At 36.9% G+C, this 21,989-nt stretch overlaps 1 protein-coding gene across 5 annotated transcripts in view; it reads right to left on the reverse strand.

Annotated features, from left to right (window-relative positions):
• Positions 1–21,989, reverse strand: part of TBC1D4 (TBC1 domain family member 4) — a 2,350,609-nt gene that overhangs the window by 836,556 nt on the left and 1,492,064 nt on the right. For all 5 annotated transcript variants that reach the window (XM_044085628.1, XM_044085627.1, XM_044085626.1 and 2 more), the window contains exon 6: positions 17,465–17,556. In XM_044085628.1, the coding sequence (XP_043941563.1) occupies positions 17,465–17,556 (92 nt within the window). The remainder of the gene's footprint in view (positions 1–17,464; positions 17,557–21,989) is intronic.

The raw sequence follows: 21,989 nt of genomic DNA on the forward strand, positions 1-21,989 counted from the left end.
CCTGCATTTCTTAAGACAGTAAAGCAGTTTGGATTTAGCCTAAAACAACCATAAAACCGTTTGTTTTCAGTGAAAATTGAATTTTAGTTGTGAGATAGTCACAATAGACATAAACCATAGCTTTATAAGTAATAAAATAACTGCTGCGAAGAAATCTTGTATATGACTGGAAATAATGGCTAAACCTCAGACTTCTACCTGGACATCTTCAGCAGTCAGGCATCTGTGGCATTAGGTACTTTTTCTGCACCTTGGTAGTTAGGTTCTGGCTGGGTTATAAAACAGTATAGCCAGGACATTTCTCCTTTTTATTTTTGGTTCCCAGAAAAAAAAAGAAAGATTGCACAAAGAAATGTTTCTATACCAGTCCAAAGCAAACAGAAAAAAAGGTAAGGAAAAATACTGCTTAACGTTACTGATTATATTACTTGATGTATGTTTCTTCCTGATTATGTATGGAAAACAGAAACACTTGTTTTAATAATTTTTCTTATAGCTTTATTTCTATTATTTTAGTTTAATCTGTATTATTTATTTATTTCTTTGGTTTGCATGTCTTTTCCTATAAAATGTTTGTTTCTTGTTTTAAATGAAGAAAATTATACAAAGTACTTAGGGTAAAAGAAGCTGCTTAACTTTACTCAGTTTACTTTTCTCACACCACATCTCAAAGCTATAGGCAACTACTAATAACTAAGTCCTAGCAGGTGACTATATCTGCAGACATAGCACAGTGCTTCACAAACAAATATACACTTTTCTGTGTAACACAGCCTCAGTCCTTTTCCTCATTTCTTCCTTTGATGGAATGCTTGTTGTAGGCTCAAAATATTTACAAAGATATTCGTGTTGGTGGCAGCTCCCAAGAAGTGAAAATACATACACATGCAGTAATGCCTGCCCTCTCTTAGTGCCATTTATGCTAACTTCCATTTAACACTCATTATGGAGTCTTAACATATTTGTACGCTCCTTTAAATTACTCGCCAATAAATAACAAGCACCATAAGAAAGGGGAAGGTATGAGTAACAAAATGTCACGAACGCTGTTAACCTAGGATATCTTGTAGTGGAGATATTAATCAAGGGTTGTCACTTCTCATTCACACGTTTCTTATTTACATTCATGTTTTCAGAACTGACACAGCTACATGTTATTGAGGGGCAGGGGACATTGTGTGAAATGTTACATCGGAAGAGCAGAAAATATGACTATCAATGTCAATGTGTAACACACTATATGTAGAAACTGCTAGTTGTTTGCTAGGGATTATGAAGATAAGCAATACTCCAGTAGGTACATTAATATAAAAAAGTGCACAGTATCAAGTGAAATCTTAGATGATGCTGAAGCAAGCTGTCATTGGCATTTGCAGATGAAGTTGTACATCTTGAGAGATATTTAGTGCTATTTACATTGTTAATTATACAAATAATATTTTTCAAATTTCTATAATTATCTCAACAAGCAAGTACTCAAAAAGGAATTTCCTACTATCATGCAAACTATCTGTCTAGCTAACAGAAATGCTCTGATACTATATGTCTAGGCTGTACAGTTTCAAAGACATGAAAAGTTATCTGCGAGACTTTAAACAGAAATATAATTCTGGGTTTGTGTACATCAGAATAGATACTAGAGTACTGATACAAAGACTACAAATACAACATTATTACTGGCAGAGCTGTAGCTAGCTAAGGCAATGAGAAGAGGGCGAATGCCCAGGGTGCAACTTGTTAGGGGCTGCAGTTGGCAATGTCAATTGGGTGACTAGCATTCATTCAGTAGTGGTACTGAACAAATGAGACATGTACAGCGAGTTACAGTGGCATTGCAATAAGTTACTGCTACAGTTTCTAAGTAGGATTTATTTTTTTTTTCTTTTTGCTCTTAATACCAAGACTAAAATCTTATTCAGGAGCTACCATTTCCTTTCCCCTTGCCAACCACAGCTCTTATAAAGCCACATTAAGCAAGTGGGAGGAGAAAAAACATAACTAAAGCGGCAGCAGCAGTTACAAAGACCTTCTGTTTTCTTTCCATTTGTTAGCTGCACCTCTTATTAAGCAGCAGTTAGCAAACAGGGAAAAATACATAAACAAAATCTAATGCAATTAACTGCAGAACCAGTAGCAGTCACAAAGACCTGTGTGGGTCAGTAAGAGTTTGCACTGCTTCTGACAAAAATGAAAATGCATTACTGCGGCTATTATTTATGCATAAATTACTTCAATGACTCACAATCAGACACTGGAAGCACACATACCTCTCAACACAAGGAATCTGGACAAAGACAGAAACAATGGGGAACAGAGGCCCAAAAAATAGAAACAGATATTTAATATTGCTCTTAGAAAGTTGCTAGAGTAACAGGTTTTGCATTATTATGTATTTTCTGAAGGATATAAAGTCTGAAACGTCTGCCATTATTAATTATACAGTGACATCAATTCTCAATGATTTGACAGACAACCACAAATTTTATGAGGAACAGACCAAAAATATGAGGCAAAAATCTGGACAGTTAACAGGTATGGAAGTAAACAAAATCAAAGTAAAAACGTCTGTGTGTGCCTGTGTGTGTGTGCGCATGCACGCATGGACACGAATACAAGCACAAGCAAACATATGGGAGAGAATTGTAATGTTTTGTACTGCATGTCTCGTGACATCTAAGACTTAAAATATATTACTGGTACTGTTTCATACAGATGATTATGATCAGGTCACTCATCATAACCTGCTTATTATGTGTTTGAGACATGTATGCCAAGAAGTTCGTCTTGAGGTGAATTTCTTGGTATCCATGTCAAGAACAAATAATAAGTGGTGAAATGATCAAAATTCTTTGTAGAGCATGGAGCTTTATCTGCTCCATGTACAACTAGTTAAATGGGAAAAAAATCACATAGTGTTTTCCCGGCTTTCAAAGCTATTAAACATTTAGCAAGCGCTGTCAGAGAGGTTGTGTAATGTAGTCCGTTATGTTTACAGTTACCTCCATAACTCTCAAATGTCTAGATTTCCACAGGACATTCGGTTTATTGCTTCATATTTTTGGTCTGTTCTTCATAAAATGTGTGGTTTTCGGCTGAACCAGTGAGACCTGAAGTCACTAAATAATGCCATACATTTATGAGTTTCAGTATTTATATTTTTTAGACTATACAGGCAAAAACACTTCCTGTTATTCTAGCAATTCTCATTTTAAGTACAGTTAATGAGCATAAAATAAACTTACTTCTTCTTCCTTATAGTTTCTGAGTTGCAGGCCTTGCACCTTCTTTACAAGAAGAACGCAATAGATGACAAGTGACAAAGCTCTCAAACAAGAAAGCAAATTAATACCACTTTTAAACAAAAATGTAGCAATAACAGCCAAATTTCTCTGTAGTATACAAGGTCCATATAACACAAAAGTGACTTATTATATTATATTATGCATAGTGAAAGCTGCACTATATCAACTAAGTCCAATAAAAGGTAGCCAGTACAATGGCATATAGGGATGCATCCCTAACTACAGTCTAGATAATTTCATTTTGATTAGCAACTTGGGCTTCTGAGGCATTGGTAGGGAAGAATGGGCATACCCTAATGGTTAAGATGTTTGCCTTACAAACACAAGGTGCAAGGTTTGAGTCTCACAAGGGATAATTGGTTAGACTTGCAATGGCTCGCAAGGGCAGTTAGCCTAATACTAACCTATGAACCTATACTAGACTGAGGACATGCATGGAGCTGTATCTCACAGTCACTCCCTAGTGGAACCTGGGGATATGGGGATGCTGTCTTACAGGGGAAAAAGGAGAGGGTATTAACTGAATCACTGCAGAGGCAGAGTGACATACCAGGAGCATGTTATGTGATCAAATGTAATTTCAGCAAACTCAAAAAAAGCAAGCACTCTCCACTGAAATTACATTCAATGACAGTGGAGTTTGCTTCTTTCTCCACTGTTGTGCAACTCCACAGGTATTATACACAAGTCCAGGACATGTGGAGGGTGCAGGCGGGCTTGCTCTCCTGCAAAAAAAAAAATGTTGAGTTGTTTGTCAAAGTTGGTTTCAACGAACAGTGTTCAATTTTTTTTCTGTTAGTCAAAATTACCTTCGATGAGTTAACATGAATCTGATATAACAACAGGTCCCCTTTTCATATCTATTTCCACACCAGGTGCCTCAATCTCCCATATCCCCACTGACTAAAAACAGAGTAATTTCAAGGGAGGATGGACAGTCCAGTAGACACAGTAGATGAGGAGATATCCTGAGGCCAGCTGATGGTCATTTGTAAGGAGCTCTCCAAAAACTTAATTAATTAATTAAATCTAATAAAGGGTGGACTGACATTCTGTGTCTGTCTTCATGTCTCTCATGACTGAATCCTGCACCATAAGAAGATCTGCCAAATAACATGGTACCTATTTCTAGTAGATGACTCTCACATGCAGTTGAGCTAAGGTAACTGCAATAAAGAAGACCAGAAAACTGAAGGCTTTAAACTACTGAAGTATACTTATCAGCCAGAAGTCAGATCAAGAATGAGTGTAGGGGGTCTTTACAGAGTTGGAAAATTCTGACTCACTCCTTCCTCTTTTTTGGAAAGCTACAAAAAGTGAAGTGATCTTTATCAACATTGTCTCAGTAATTCCATATCTTATCTCTGAAAAACAAACGAAGCAGGCAATTTTGGTCTGAATGACTAACAAAGTGATGTAAGCTTGAACCACCTTGTCTCAATGATTTACATTGTATCTCCAGGGGGAAAAAACATAAATCAAGCAATTTTTGGTCCTGATGGCAAAATGTTTCTCAAGTATGGCTTTTAATTAAACTAAATTTCAGTCATACTGGCAGACCAAGCCAAATCAAGAAAAAAAAATTCTTAAAAAGAATTCAATGACCCAATGAAGAGACAAACAACGAAGACTAAAGTTTGAACACATAGGTATATTTTTAACAGAAGATCAATTTCTAACTGTACCAATGGTTGACATTTTACAGGAAAAAAAAGAGAAGAACTCTAACCCTCATAAGCAGCAGTAAAGAAGAGAGGAGAGGAAAGTCCATCACTCCTTTGAAGAGCAGACCCACAACACTGTTAATGAAGAGGAGAACTCTGAAGAAAAAAGGACTGAAGCATAGTACAGTTCCTAAAAATATTCTGGACAAATGTTTCTTCTACATGTAGGTGGATAATTCAATAGAGAAAGCTCTAACTATAAAAAAGCCTAGAAGATCATCCCAGAAAACTGGACAAAGGCTGACACACAGGTAAAGGAAACTGGGCCTTTCAGAGAAGTAAACTCAGTTGGATGGTATATATTAAATCTATAAGCTGAAATTGCCTTTTAAGAAACAAAAGTTGCAAATTTCTTGTCCAATAAGATTTCCAGGGCTTTTGGGGTCCATGATGAGAATGTGCAGCTCAGCATATTTAGTGAACTGGAAGGCATTTTCTGCTCAGTGTTTTGTCACTAGCAATATCTGAATCAGGCTTCAGCTCCCCTGTACTGCTTTGAATACAGCGGATAGCCAGCATTGCTGTGTACTGATTTTTATGGGGCAGAATTTTGAACTTTACAATGAGATCAAGAAAATTATTTAACCTGTTTGTCTAACCAGCTGCAGCCTGGACCAAGAACCAACTCAGTTAATGTTATCTTGCTTAAATGCCCTCAGTCAAATTATTCTTTCCAGACTGTGAATGTCTATTAAAGAATAAGTGTTCCTTTACTGCGGTAAAATGATTCCAATATTATACCCGTTTTTACAATCATCTTTTGTTCAACATAACTTGAAGAACTACCGTCCTAAGCTTCTCTACAATGGAAAGTATTATGCTCAGCCTGAATCTTACACATTTTTACATGTTCGCTTTGATCCTATTTAGCTGAATTTTAAACACTAAAACAGCAATGCATCCAAATTCTTTATGGTTATAAATAACCTGTTGTTAGAATCAATACATGTGTGTGTGTGTGTGTGTGTGTGTGTGTGTACATATATATATATATATATATATATATATATATATATCTATACCTATTCTTGAACAGTTTGCATCTTACATCTTGGGGCATAATTAGAAGGTTGTCTCTGATATTTTTCTTTAAGATAATCTCAGCAGTACGAGATCCGCAAGGCACTATCTTGGTTTCACAACTTTATACAGAGGTACTAAAACAGTGGCAAGAATAAATTGCTCCTACAGTGGTACTGGTATTTACCTTTCCTTTCTTCAGATGTCGGACAGACTAAGATATACTGAAGTATGGAATTTGAAATGTAGCTATCTGAGACCTTGGATTCAAAAGCCAAGAGCTATATTGGTAAAGCGCAAGTGCACAGATGGCATCAAGATTGTGTGTGTGTGTGTGTGTGTGTGTGTGTGTGTGTGTGTGTGTGTGTGTGTGTGTGTGTGTGTGTAAAATACGCCAGTGCACAGAAGGCATCAAGATTTTGTGAGTCTGTGTGTACACACAATATATATATATATATATATATATATATATATATATATATATATATATATATATATATATATATATATATATATATATATATATATACACACACATATATATATATATATATATATATATATATATATATATATATATATATATATATATATATATATATATATATATATATTTTTTTTTTTTTTTTTTGTGAGGGGGTCACTCCGCATATAATCAATGTCACTTCCCACACCACAAATGTGGGGGCTATGCTTAAACTCCACTACTTTACGATTCCAACTCCAGGGCCGCCAATGCCTCATGGCAATGGCAAGGCAGCTCTAAGAGTTAGCAGACAGCCCCTGCAATGTACATATTTTACACTGTACTGCATATGTACACAGATTTAGTAAAACATTACCTGACTAGTCACACTGCTGCAATGCTGGCCCTAATAAGTGTCATTTCATCATGCAGGTTTCAAAGTATTGAATGACTCTGCAGAAGTTCGAATGATTTTTCAGAAATACATACTGGTACTTGGGACAACTGAGGACTGCTTGTAGATAGAGGAGTACCAGTCATTAGAAATGTAATTAAACTAGTATGGAGGCAATGGCTATGCATGCAAATGTGAGTCTCTCCACAACTCATCACCTTCTCCCACAATTCTGTAGGAAGGAAAGTGTCAGAATCACTGTCAAGGGTGTATAATATGGCCAGTGAAGTCCGGCAGTACACAGAGGCTGGTTACTCCTCCCTGTTTGTTTTTACTTTTTTTTAAATAAATTTATTTAACCAAAACCAGTAAAACAACTGAGTCCAAATGTTTTGATGTCTAGTAATTGCAGATGATATGGAAAACCAAGATGAAAATACGATTGTAGAGGAGGAAATTTGCAGCAAGGACAATCAAGAGGAGTAACAGACACCACAACAGTATCCCTGTAGATGACAAAAATCTGATTTGATTGAGTATTAGAAAAGTAATGATTGGTGAAATTTGGCTTGTGGATTATTTTTGAAATGTTGGAAGGATCTACAGCAAGTGTAGACAATCCCAGTACTATTACAAAAGAGTGACGCTCAAGCATATTTTGCTTGGAACTCCACTGGAAAGCAACTATGGAAATTCTCTTAATTGTTTACATCAGAAACCTCACATTTTTTTTTACTTTTCTGAATAGATTTTTTTTCTATCCTGTGTATACTTATGGACATCGTAATGACAAATATTGTCAATGCCTCCAAAATATATGCTATCCTAATTATTGCTCCACCACAACAAAGTTCACCTGCCTCGCACATGAACATTTAACAGGACTACAAGTCATGATTTTTGGACTTGTCCTCAAAAGGTTCCCTGATCATGATATATAAGAAGGCTGTTTAAACAGTTTGGAGTTGACAATATTGATCTTCCATATTCTCAGCAGGCTGCATAATGCAGATCAGCCAACAGGTAGTTGAACTGCAAAACACAATGGAAGAATACGATGGCAAAGTTCAAAATGAGAAATGGCAACTGGCTGAAATAAATAAGGCTTTTAGAAAGAATACGAGACTGAGTATTAAAAGGAGAGGAAGGATAGGGTTTATTGAAGTTTTTGAAAAACAAAGATGGCACACTGGATGGGCTTCACAAATACAGATATGGCAAACCTACTTGCTATGGTAAAATTTGTGAAGATACACAAGAAACAGCAGATGTTATGGCAGCTGAAGCACCTAGAGAGAAAATATATACTCTAATGGGTCGGTGTATGTGGATCTCAATTATTTAGACACAACTTTCAAACACAGAATGAAGTTTATAGGTGCAGTAAGAAAAGTAAGAAACACACTTGAAATATACTTCAACTTTTCAAGCAGTGCCAAACGTTTCTGCATGGAGGGAGTGTCAACTTTTACTAGTGTGGAGGAAGCAATAGCTAGTTATGGAAGCTGCTAGTACCACCACTTCTTGAAGTAAAGGAGAGGAACGGGAGGAACAGCAGGAATCACTAGAAAAAATGGAGAATGTTTTATGTAGTACAGCAAGAGAAAGATGGTATTAGAGGTTACATATCTCTGACTTGAACTATTTCAAGCAGACACAGTCTTAAATTTTGACAATTAATGTACGTTAAAGAATATCTATAACTATATGCATTTGATTTGCGTGTGGTAAACTGTAACCTAAAGATTTCATTACTGAAATAAGAAAAAGACTGTTAGAACTACTGTAATAGAACTTAACATGAATTAAAAGGAAGGGCTCCACTCATTTACTTTTTTCATAGTAAGTATATTCAATTAAGTGATAAGAAGCTTAGGGTACTCGAAAATGACTCTGGCAGACATTGGATTAAAGTGATTAGGAAAAAAATCTCTTACTATTAGAACAGTTTTGGGATGCATCCGTGGTTACTATAGTGACAGGTTGGGGAAGTACAAACGGTCTGACCATCGTTACCTGAGTGGACTGAAGCCATCATAGTATGTCCTTCTTGCAGGCATCCATAATGAGAATCTTGTGTGACATGGGTAACTCCTGTATGGACCACTGAGGGAAGAGTAGCCACTGTAATATCCGCATGTGTAGTCGTGCCAGTGGGACTAGTGTTATCGCTGCTGCCATTGAGCCAAAGACCTTGAGGACAAATTTTGCTTGCACCTTTTTCTTCTTGAGTAGGATAGATACTTGACTGCGTAGTGTTTGTATTCTCTCTTGAAACAATTTTGCTACCATGTCATTTGTGTTTAATTCTGCACCTATAAAGGTAATAATACACTGTGATGGCAACAAGGCAGATTTTTCTGTATTTATAGTAATGCCTAGGTCTGAGCAGAGATGGATGGTGGTATCCCTAGGTGCTTGGTGGTGGCAGTCAGGAGCCAGTCGTCTAAATATGGAAACACCTGGAATCCTTGACGTCTCAGATGAGCCGTGACTACTGCCATGCATTTGGTAAACACTCTGGGGGCTGTAGTGAGACCAAAGGGCAGAGCTCTGAACTGATAATGACTGGCTCCCAGCTGGAAGTGTAGAAATCTTCTGAAACGCCTGTCCATCTTTATGTGGTAGTACGCATCCTGAAGATCTAAAGAGCACATCCAATTGTCTTGTCCCAGAAAAGGGAGTATAGACTGCAGTGTTACCACCCAGAACATTGCTTTCTTTACTGACTTGTTTATACTGCTGAGATCCAATATTGGTCTCCAATCCCGTCATTTCTGGAACTAAAAAGAACCTTGAGCAAATTCAAGATCCGATCTGGTCTACGGGGACTTCTTGGATGACTCTTTTTCCTAGGAAACTTTGAATTTCTAGGGTTGCTTGATGCCTTTGACTGGGTGGAATGTCTGAGAGACTTTGACAGACGAGGTGGACTGTGGAAAGGAATACTGTATCCTCTGGATATAATGGCCTGTACCCATTTGTCTTGAGTCAATTGTAGCCAGGCTTCTGGGTACAGTGATAGTCTTCCCCCGACTGCCTCCAGAGGTGGACAGTCAGGTCTCATTTCAGGAGTGCTGGAAGGGCTGACCAGAGAACATATCTCTGTCACCCTGGTTTTGTGGATCCCCTCTGCCGCGTGGATGGCATCTTCCATTGTTATTCTCCCCTCTGCCCCTGGGGGGAAAAATCACCACGAGCTTCCGACAAGGCTCCTTTGGATTTCCGGAACCACATTTTTCTGCTCTTCTGACCTTTTGGATAAGGTCTGGTGGGGGCAGAAAAACACACTCCGATGGCAGATAGAGTCTTGTCATCTTGTTGGCTCCTGGTGAGAGTCTCCTTTACTTTCAGCCTGAACAAGGACGAGCCATCAAATAGGGCATCAATAAAGGAAGATCTGAAGGGTTCAGTAAACTCACGAAGGCGCATCCAGGAATGTCTCCTAACAGCTATTCCTGTGCCTGCTGTCCTGCTCACTCCATCTGCTGCATAGGAGATGAGGTGCATGCAAGAGTTCGTAATCGAGGTTAAGGTCGTAAGCTAGGAATTTATCTTATCCGTCAAACGCTGGGCTGTAGCACCGTGTAGGGTATGTCCTAGCTCTTTATGGAGATCCCTCTGAAGTCGGGTGAAATGTGATAAGCGACCATAGGGTAAAGGCAGCTGAGGAGAACATACGCTTCCCGTATCTGTCCATCATTCGAGACTCCTTGTTCAGTGGATGGACAGATGCAGAAGTTTCAGCTAACTCCTTCTTTGTGGCCATTGCCACCACCATCGCGTCTACTGGAACTTTCTTTGTTAAGTAATGTCTATCCTCTGGGGCCATAATTAATTTGTTTGGACTCCTTGGAACAGGGTTTACTGACTCCGGAGAGTCCCACACCTTTCGACTTACAACACCCAGGAGCAGGTCGAAAGGCGGAGACACCCAAGACGTGGAGGGGCGACAGCCAAATGCCTCCAGGTATACAGACTCATCCTCAGAAGGGGAGAGGGATTTCCAGCCACCCCTTTGCTTAAGGATCTCTAGAATGTCCGAAAAGGAGACATCATCAGAGGGCAACCGTGGGGACCCTTCTGAATCCTCTACGTCGGTATCAGAAGTGACAGACTCAGGGGAGTCTATGTGCTTCCTCTTACATTGTCTCTTCCATGGGACCTCCTCGGGGGGGATGTTCTGGGGAGGTGTCGGAAAAGGGGGTTCCACCCATTGGGATTTCCTGGGGCTCTGACTCTCTACTCTAGGGCTGATGGAGGGATGATAAAGCAGCAGAAGCTGGTCCTTTGGGGGAAGAGTGGCTGGAGCCAAAGGTGGAGCAGACTCACGGGAGAGGACACTCCTCATCACCTCAAAGGCCCCACGATCCTGGGCCGAGAGAGACTCCAGTCCCAAGGGACCAGGAGATCTCCCCCGGCACTGAGGAGGATGGCTCCGAGGCTAATGTGGGCACCGAACTCACCTGTGCTGAAGCTCCAAATGGGACAGTCGGTTGCGACAATGGTTTGACTCTACTCTGCCCCTGGAGCCAACCAGAGAGTGTCGGCTCCCAGATCCCTCGATGGAAGACAGCATCAATGAGACTGGAGCACACATCGGAGCCGAGATATCGTGGGTGATTACTGGCTCCGCCGTTTCCAACACAACAACTTCCTGACACTCTGGCTCCAAACTCATCCGAGTCGGAGGAGGAATAGATGGCACCTGAAATACAGTGGTCGGCTCCACGTTCCGATAGGCTGGGCTCGAAAGAATTTGTGCCAGGGCCCACGTCTGCAGCAACCTCTTCACCACCCGCTCCACGTCACCATCCGATAAACTTCTGGAGGACCGAGAGGAATGGGTCAATGACCTCTGACTACCTGCCAAAGACTGTAGTAAGGGAGATTGCGGCACCGAGCGTAGTGGTTCCAATGACAGTGACCGACTTCTTTTTCGGCTCCACAATGGTTCCGAGGACTCAGATGGAACTGAGGGAAGGCCAGGTTTTTCAGAACTGATAACCTTCGGCTCTGAATTTACTTGTTCCTTATGATTTACACCTTAATATCAACAGAGGGTATAGGTTATCTCTAAAGGTTAAGTTTTTTTAATATGCAGGAAAGTGAAATCGCGCTCATTTAAGCCTGTATGTGTGTGTGCGCCGCGTCCTCAGCCATTATAATGATGAACACCTATATGCAATTTCTAGAACGACATTAACAATGCAAATGCTAGCACACCACATTTAGAAGAACAGGACATGCTTTTAATTTTGCTATTTTGAAGCAAAAATAAAAATAACTCAGGTCCACTTGGCAACAACTTTTATAAAGGAAAAGGGTTTTATTTATTTATATATTTTTATATAATTTTTTTTTTATAGTAGTTAATAATAGATTTGTTGTTAATAAGTGTCATCAATGGCATTTTGTATTAATGTTTTATGTTTTATGAATTTAACTTTTTTGGATTTTTTTTTGATTTTTAACATCATTATAGTTTTGAGTAATTTTTAATTGAGGATGATTAGTATATTACTGTGAGAACGGAATGTGTATTATACCTTTACATACAATAGACAATAGTTACATATTTATGAAAACATAATAAACATTAATTAAAATGATGTAATTTAATTATAACATACAGATTATAAAAAAGAATTAAAGCAAAATTTATTTATTTTATTTTTTTGTCTAACAACAACTGACAAGTTTAAATTATATAAAAAAGCACAAAAATCAACAACTAATGTTATTTCATTTTCAAGTTGGTTTACAATGACAATTTTATTTCTAATACATAGTAACAGTTACAATATTCAGCCATAATTGAGTTTTTTTTTTGTTTTCAAGTTTCATTGGCATTAAAAAGCATGTTTTATATATATTTTAACAACAGCAAAAGCAATAGGGTAAGCTTAGATTTTGCTAATTTATTTATAATGTCAGTTTAGAAATAAGTTTTTATATATAAAAATTAATAATATTACAAGAGCTGTTGAAACCTTTAAGACATGAATTTTATTCTACGAAGAGTTCTTCGTAGAGAATATTGGTTTTTAATTTTATGAATTTAAATTGCGTATATGATTGAACTAATGGACAACTTATTACCCTATGTAATTTCTATTTTTGGTTGTTCCTTATGATTGCTTGACGGCTCAAACACTGGAGCCGATGAAGCTGACTTTTTTGGCTTGTCAGATTTAGAGGCCTGATTACCTTCTCCTATTTCAAAAGGGCCTTTCAACAAACCTCTTAAAATAAGTTTATTTTTTCTTTCCTGTAGGACCCTCACACTAAAACCATGACAAATGGAGCAAGAATCCTGCAGGTGGACTGCTCCTAAACAATACACACAACGTGTGAGTCCATCCGTTAAAGACATTTTCTGGGTGTATGAATCGCACTTTTTAAACCCAGATTGTCTTGATTCCTTAGCAGATTCTTTAGACATTATTAATGAGATCAAAGGAAATCAACTACAATAGCAATAACAATAACACAGTATTGAAGCGAAGGTAAGAGAGTTTTTGGTTTTTTTTTGTTTTTTTTTTACAAACGAGGAGAGAAAAAAGTGGGCTGGAGGAGAAGTCTCTAAGTTAAACGACAGTCTCCTCCAACCCTAGGAGATGCCTCTAACTTAAACGGTGACTTCTAAAGAGAGGGAAAGAAGCCCTCTAAGAAAAAAACAGGCTAAAGCGAAAAAATCCTCTAGATTAAATGGATTCTCTAAGGGGATAGAAGAAGAAAAGGGCCCGAAGGAGGAACAGCTGAAGAACACACCTAAGTAGTGAAAAACAACACACACGAGTACGCTACTGAGTAAGGAAAGATATAATAGACTCTAACAAACAGTTTTTTGTCAAGGAGATAGAAAAAAATGTATAATAAAAGTAATAACTAGCCTGAGCCAGCAAAGACAATCCTGATGCTTCAAGCGGCAAACGAGATCTGGGGAATAGCCGCTAGGCATCCTGGGATAGGTTGCAGCCTCGAGCCAGTAGAAGTTCTCAAGCTTTGGTATGCAGCTGACTCAGAGCCAATGATCGGCTCTGAAACCAACCAGCAGGAATTAAGCTGAGATAGGACAACATAACATTATACGTTAACTTTCCAAGAAGTGCCAAAAGTTTCTGCATGGAGGGAGTGTCAACTTTTACTAGTGTGGAGGAAGCAATAGCTAGTTATGGAAGCTGCTAGTACAACCATTTCTTGAAGTAAAGGAGAGGAATGGGAAGAACAGCAGGAATCACAGGAAAAAATGGAGAATGTTTTATGCAATACAGCAAGAGAAAGACGGTATTAGAGGTTACATATCTCTGACTTGAACTATTTCAAGCAGACACAGTCTTAAAATTTGACAATTAATGTACGTTAAAGAAAATCTATAACTATATGCATTTGATTTGTGTGTGGTAAACTGTAACCTAAAGATTTCATTACTGAAATAAGAAAAAGACTGTTAGAACTACTGTAATAGAACTTAACATGAATTAAAAGGAAGGGCTCCACTCATTTACTTTTTTCATAGTAAGTATATTCAATTAAGTGATAAGAAGCTTAGGGTACTCGAAAATGACTCTGGCAGACATTGGATTAAAGTGATTAGGAAAAATATCTCTTACTATTAGAACAGTTTTGTTGACCCTGAATACAAAATAGGCAGACACTACAAATGGGGATTTTTACACTTTGTTTTAAATTACCATGAAGATTATAGAAAACTATGGGATCCTATATATGCTACACTTTATTTTCTTGCTGATACAAGAGTTACTGCAGCATCCATGTCAGAAAAAGCTGATTTGCTATAGTATTTCACTATGCTATGGAAACTACTATAATAAATTACTGCGCTCCAACTTCAGAAGCCTTAACTTTTTGACAATTATCTAAAATTATTTTAATGAGAGTATTTATAACTGAGTACTTAGTGATGTAATATCAAATACTGAAAAGTTGCCTGTTACAATGTTACTTAATGTTTGAGCCACACATTTAGTTTAGAAGCGTGAGAAAGTGAAAAAATTAACAGGATTTGAATATGGAACTGGTATGATAATTATTAATACCACTGAGGATACAAATTGCTTGAAAATAGATGCATTTTAACACATACATACTATTAAAAGGGAAAACAAGGCTGCACAGATATACTCTCAAAATTCAAGTATCTAACTGGAGCTGAGCGACTGTAGTAATTTGGAAGATCTTAGCAAAAGTAATACATATAGCAGCTGTTGGCTACGACAGTAAAGCCCAGAATATAATGCTTTTTATGACCGTGATGAAGGAAGTTATGTTAGGGAATAGGTGAACATCGGGTAGTTTATGAAAGCTGTGGTCGATCTGCTTCAACTGTCAATATCAAAATAGAAAGAAAACACAGAAAGTGAAAATTTATCTTGATGTTGCTTGTTTTTCAAATACATGGAATAAGAATAAAAGTATGTGAGAACTGCCTCTCCTATTGTTTTTTCTTGTGGGTGGATAAGGTGAACTGTTTAACAATAACAGTGGCATAATAGACTGGCAAGTTGAATGTACTGGATGATCTGAGAGTGAAAAATGAGTGGAGTGATAATGACGTGCCAGCGCTGCATTCTGTGCATGCCTTTGATGGGAGTTATTTGTAGTAATTACTAGGTCCACAGACAGACTGGAGATGCTTAGGAGAAAGTAACAGAATTTAATGAAGAGTGAACAGGGAAACAAGGAAATGGCTGCAGTATTATACTGTAAGATGGCAATATGTTGGGCAGATTTGCCTTTATGTTGACAGAAGGCTTTGAAGATGGTGGATAAAAGCATCTGCTATACATTTATATCACAATATAATGAGTTATGATAACAGAAGAGTAGTACTAAAATAGTACATGTATCATGAATATGCAAACAGAATAAATAAGGAGTACAGAATGCGTAGGACAGTTAACTTTTTCTCTCATTTATTTATTTTTATTTATTTGCACTTTGTTAATGGGAGGTTCCAACTGGGTCATGCAAAAAACTCATTTGGTAAGGTGCATCCATTTGTTTGTGCAATAATGGAAAAGGATAATTAAATGTAACAAAATATAGAGCTGTTATTATAGTTTTATACATCTATGCTGTATTTACAAAGGACACTAACAAGCTAAGAAGATACACATGAGATATAGTGCTATGTACAGAACAGAAGAATGACAACTGTGGTATCAAGATGAAGAACTGTAATATGAGAAATGTTGAAATGAATTGTTTAACTGAAAACCGTGTTTCGGCTTTTCCCGGTTAGGGGTTGCCAGAGCGGAACTACGGTCCGCTAATGATTGGCAGCAGTAGATTTTTACGTGCTGGTTTGCCGGGCCTAACGCACAACCTTCAGCAAAGGAACGCCCATTCACGCATGTCAACACACAGAAGACGCTCTAACTGAGAATCGAACGTGCAACGTCTAACTGTGAGGTGACAACGCTACCGCAGCACCACCACCACAGTTCTAATTGTTTAACTGAAAACCTATATTTAATTGTAAGCAGTTATGTATCACACAGTGACTTTAACATGTTTTTATACTGTGATGTTTTCAAGGTCAACAAAGAGGATTGCCAAGAAAAAAAGGTCTACAACCTTGATGTGTTCCTGAATGATATGTCATCACATAAGAACCAAGTAACAGTAACTTTAAAACAATTGTATTGCTACTGAAGATCTCTCTGAAATCATTCATTGAGTGATTCCATCATAACATGACTATAGTAACAATACTTTGCATTGGTCTCCTTGATAGCAATTAACAGCACCTTATGCATATACAGAATTCTGGGACCAGGTTGCATAACAGGGTCATTTCTGGGTCATTTCAGTATGAGCACAGAAGAGTCAAAGTACTTTGTTTTGGAGTGTACTTCCTCCCAAGCATTCCTTCTGGAGGGATAATAACCTGGTACAGCTTCTTCCTTAAGTGTTCTCTTCCCTTTAACATCATCAGTATAAATATTTATCAAAATACAAGCAAACACAACAGCAAAAGGATCTGTAGTTCCCACTACAAGAAGGATACCATCTGATTCCACAAATGAAGTCTCCATCTTTCATAAATCTTGCCCCAACCCTAATAAACTTTGGTCTATCCTATGAACTAGTGTAAGGTTAACATTTTGCTGCATGTTCCATCCCTTTCAGGCCTTGAACAAATCATTCAGACTACTTTCTAGACTGCAATATGTTCAGCCTACCCTCAGTTCAAATGGCACTACAAATGAAAGACAAACTGAGGTCATTAACAATTTTCCTTAGCAGCACTAGTTTAATTCTCAATATTTCTAAACAGAAATAGCAAGGAGTTACTTAATTCATTTTTCCTTTCAGATCAACTCAACTGGTCAAACAACTACACAACTACAGAATATTTTCCACTTGTATGCCAGAAAATTTTCCAGACTAACTTCCATATCAACAGTTTTATATTTTGCCAAAAATAACTCAAAACAATGTTACCACAGAAATACAAAAGAACTAGTTACAATTTTTTCTCCTCCATAGCACCAATCAACTTCAATTAAAAGATAGAAATTAAAATTACCTGAACACGTTCAAAAATGTCAGCCTGCTCATTGTCTGATAACTGGGATAGATGGCGCTGTATAACAAGCTTAGCTCTTGGTGGATAGAGGCCTGAAAAATAAAAAATAAATATGATGTCATACCTTCAAATTAAAGGGTAAATTGATAGTGCATGTGTGTTTGTAGATCCGTAACAGGAAACAAGAAAAAACGATTAGAAGACCTAATCGCACATTTTTAATGTTTAATAAACAGGTGAGTCTGTTGCTGGGAGCAATAATGCCATATGAAAAATACCTGCACATATTACATGGATGTTTACATGATAATGGAGGGATGTTACATTAAAATTGTTTAAATATTCAAGCAGTGTCTGTGGCACAACCTGTAGCACACTTGCCTTTGATGTAGAAGGCTGTGAGTTCTATTCCCACACTAGGTACATCAGTTGCTGACACTGTAATGCAGCATAAGGGGGGTAATTGCACTCCTGAGTGTGCCGTCCTCTGGATGAGACATTAAACCAATGCCCCATCTGCTTGAGTTGGCGATAACTCAGGTGGATGTATAAGACCCCATGGTACCTATCAAAAAAGTCAGTGTCGTTATTTAAACACAATATTTGCATTATTTACATATTATATACTATTTACAATTATTTTAAACTTTTTAGAAACAATTTTCTATCAATTAGATAATTCTGTATATTCATTTATTTCTTTTCAAATGCAATCATTTTATGACTCCCACCTTTTTTCTCAACCAAAATCTTAGTTTTTGTAACACTTCTGCCAATATCCATCTACATTTATCTGATTCAGTCTTTCATTCCATACGGTCCAAATTGTGTAAAATATTTTTCTCATTTTCTTTACAAATTCCATTCTTTTACTTTTATAGTATCCATACTTCAACATATCCATATTAATATTTTCTACTTTCTTAATTCCTTTCAAGTAACTGTCATCACATAACTTTTTTCCATAATTTCTTCACTCTTTTAACATTTTAAGAAAATGATTTGTTGTTTCAACTTCACTGCAATAATTGTATATTCTTTTTTCTATTTTTTATATTGTATATTCATTTTTACTAGCACATTTATTGATAATCTCCATAGAAAAGCTCTGCATTCTCCATATTGTTTACACCATTCTGTTCTGACTTTTATCTTTTTTATTTTTTCTTCTTCAATTCTGTCCCATGGATATACAGAATAATACTTGTTCATTATATCCAATACCATAGTTTCCTTTTTTCCTCTATATCAGTTATCTTTATTTTCCATAATATTATTTTTTTCTTTATATTCTTTCATTTCCCATTTCACAATTTCTCTCTTTCAAATTTACTCATCATACAACACATTTTTCACATTATTTCTTTCATTATTACACCTATTAATGACCCATTTTCCTCCTTCATCCATCTCAACACTTTATATAAATTTAATAATGCTGTATACACCACTGATTTATCAATCTCAACCCTCCTTCTTTTTCCTTAACATATAATATGCCTCTTTTTACTAGGCTCAGTCTGGATCCCCATATAAAGGAAAACACATCTGTCATTAATTTTTCTCACATTTCATAGGATCATAAAAAATGTTTGCCAAGTATGCAATCTTTCCCAATAAAACAGACTTTTTTTTAAATATACTTTCTTTTTATATGACAGTTTAAATGTTCTCCAAAATAAGTATATATTTCTTATTTTTTATTATATCTTTCAATTGCTGTATTTTCGCTATATCATACGCAAATGTTATGCCCAATATTTTAATTTCCTTCATGTTAAACTGAATATGACCTATCTTACCTTCTTCCCTTAATCCTATACTTTTATCTCTGTTCATGCTCAGGCCTAATGCCCTCAAATATTTACTAATTATCTTAATAGCGTCTTTCACTCATTCTCTGTTCTTTGTTACTAACACCATATCATCCACACATGAGAACATAACTGGTAGTCTTATTCCTTCTACACTCCTATATTCTGCCATCTTTAATGAAGCATTTATCTTACTAGCTACTACATTCATTACTAATGCAAATAAAATACTACTCGCAGGACATCCCTGACTTATGCCACTATTTATGTCTATTTCCTGGCTTAATCATCCATTCACTAACAGCTCTACCTTATTTCTTTCATATGCTGGAACAAAAATCTTTTGTATCTTCTCACTTATGCTATAGTCTTTCATTATATTCCATAAAATGTTATGCTGTATACTATCAAATGCTTTATTTAAGTCACCTGCCACAATATGAACTTCTGTTTTCCTGTTATTATATAATCAACAAATTATCTTATTATCATTAGTAATTACTGACTTCCTTTTCCCTTTCTTCCAAATATTGTATCCAAATTTTCTAACCTGTTTTCTATTATTTTCATAAAAAATTTGTAGTCAGAGTTACTAATTACTATTAGTCTCCAATTTCTTATCTCCTCGTTTTCCCCATTTTTCCATATAAATTTCATAGCACCAGTACATATTTCTTCCTGTCCAAAGCTTTTGCTATCCATTCATTTATACTTGTACAAAATATTTCTTCTGCCAATGTAATATATCTTTATACATGCGATATTCAATACTATCTGGTCCAGTTGCTGACTCCAGATGTACCAGTTTTAATATATTATCCACCTCTTCCATTGTTGTTCCTTTTTCTAAATCTTTATCATCTTGTTCTGTTAGTTTTTAACTTTCCACTTTTGTTTTTTTTTCTTCTATCTTACTTTCTTTACATGTCTTTGGTATTTATTATTTTACTACATTCATTAATTATTATTGACCCCTCACACTTTCTCCCTTTACATTTTTAAACTCTCTTCTTATTCTTTTGTTTTATTTTACTGTTTGTTTGTCTTTCGGCTTTTCCTGGTTAGGGGTCGTCACAGCGGAATACTGCACAAATAAAGTGCCATAGAAACACAGAACACACACCTACCTTCACGGAGGCTCTCAATAAAATCTGCTCAAGCAACAGAGACCACCAAAGCAGAAATGCTAGCAACCTCCACCCCCAACACAACCCAAATGACACATAGCCCACAAACTGAGTGTGCCACTCAACTACAGCCTATAAGGCATAACAATATACCCAACACTCTAGTCATAGGTGACTCTATAGTCAGGCACACTGCTGTTCCACTCACCAGGCTAAACAAGGAGAAAGTTACTGTCAGCTGCCTGTTGGGTGTCAGGATGCGCCACATAATGCACGCACTCAGGTCACTCCACAACAAGTACAAATATGACTCTGTCATTGTCCATGTTGGCGTGAATGACCTGAGACGTACCTCCCTGGACTACATAAAAAGAGACATGGAGGAGCTCTCTGATCATGTAATCCAGGCTGGTATGACCCTAGCTCCAAGTAGCATCCTGCCATCACCCAGAATGATACCACAGTACAAGGACAAAATGATTGACTTCAACAACTGGCTAAACTTCTGGTGTCATTCTAAGGGGATCCAGTGTCTGTCTGCCTGGGATGACATGATTGACAGACCACGATGCTTTGCCAGAGATGGCCTGCACCTGTCACCCTTGGGATTCCGAATACTTTTTCTTGCTCTTTTTCTGTGTCTTCCTCTTGCTCAGCTTTTCTCCCTCCTTCCTCCTTACTTTCCTTACACTCCATGCATAAATGAGCTGTTTTTTCACATTTAAAACATTTCAATTCAAATATTTTTGCAACATGACCCACTTTGTCACAAACATAACATTTCCTTTTAACATTTCCTTTTATTAAAATTATTAAAAGATCACTTTTTGCAGAAAAAGTTTTTTGTTGCACCTATTTCACTGTACCTTTGTTCCCATTTACATTTATCATACTTTGAATGCATACATTTTTTCATTGTCCATTTTTCATAAAACACATTCTCAACCCTCAGTCCACAAACCTGTACTGTCATAAATTTTAGTAATGCCCATTAAGTCTTTACGCATTGTCTTTAAATATTTTTTAACTGTCTCCTTTTCAACTTCCATTTGAAATTAAATAAATATTTTCTTTTTTTGTTGTTCTGTTAAATACTTGAAAATATATAACTTCCATGGGTTACAGTTTTCTTTAACTCATAGTGTTCCCAAAACTTTTCCATACAATTTCCCGTCACAAATATATCACATAAAGTGGTTTTATTAATACGTATAAATGCTCTTACCTCTTGTGGAGTAGTACCCAGCAGTATAATTATGTTCATACCTGACTAGTCCTTTTTCTTCTTTGTTACTAATTCTTACTAGGTACTTTGTTGGTTTCATCGTCTTCTCTTCTCTCCTTTCTCCCTCTTTTACCTTATCCCCTTACAACTTCTTTTTCTCCTTCACTATTCCTTCTGCTGCTTCTTCTTGTAATCTCTCTATAATACCTGCCACAAAACAGCTTTTTGCTTTCTGGTTCACTTTGCAGTAAATCCTGTAATACACCATTCTCCAACCCTCCTGACTGAAGGGTTGTAATACTACATCCATCCTGGCTCTCACTTTCATCCTTGAACATCCTCTGTTGGAAAATCCTTTC

The sequence above is a fragment of the Protopterus annectens genome, chromosome 10.part0 (assembly GCF_019279795.1).
Source record: "Protopterus annectens isolate FY-2018-M chromosome 10.part0, PAN1.0, whole genome shotgun sequence".
Taxonomy (NCBI): domain Eukaryota; kingdom Metazoa; phylum Chordata; order Ceratodontiformes; family Protopteridae; genus Protopterus; species Protopterus annectens.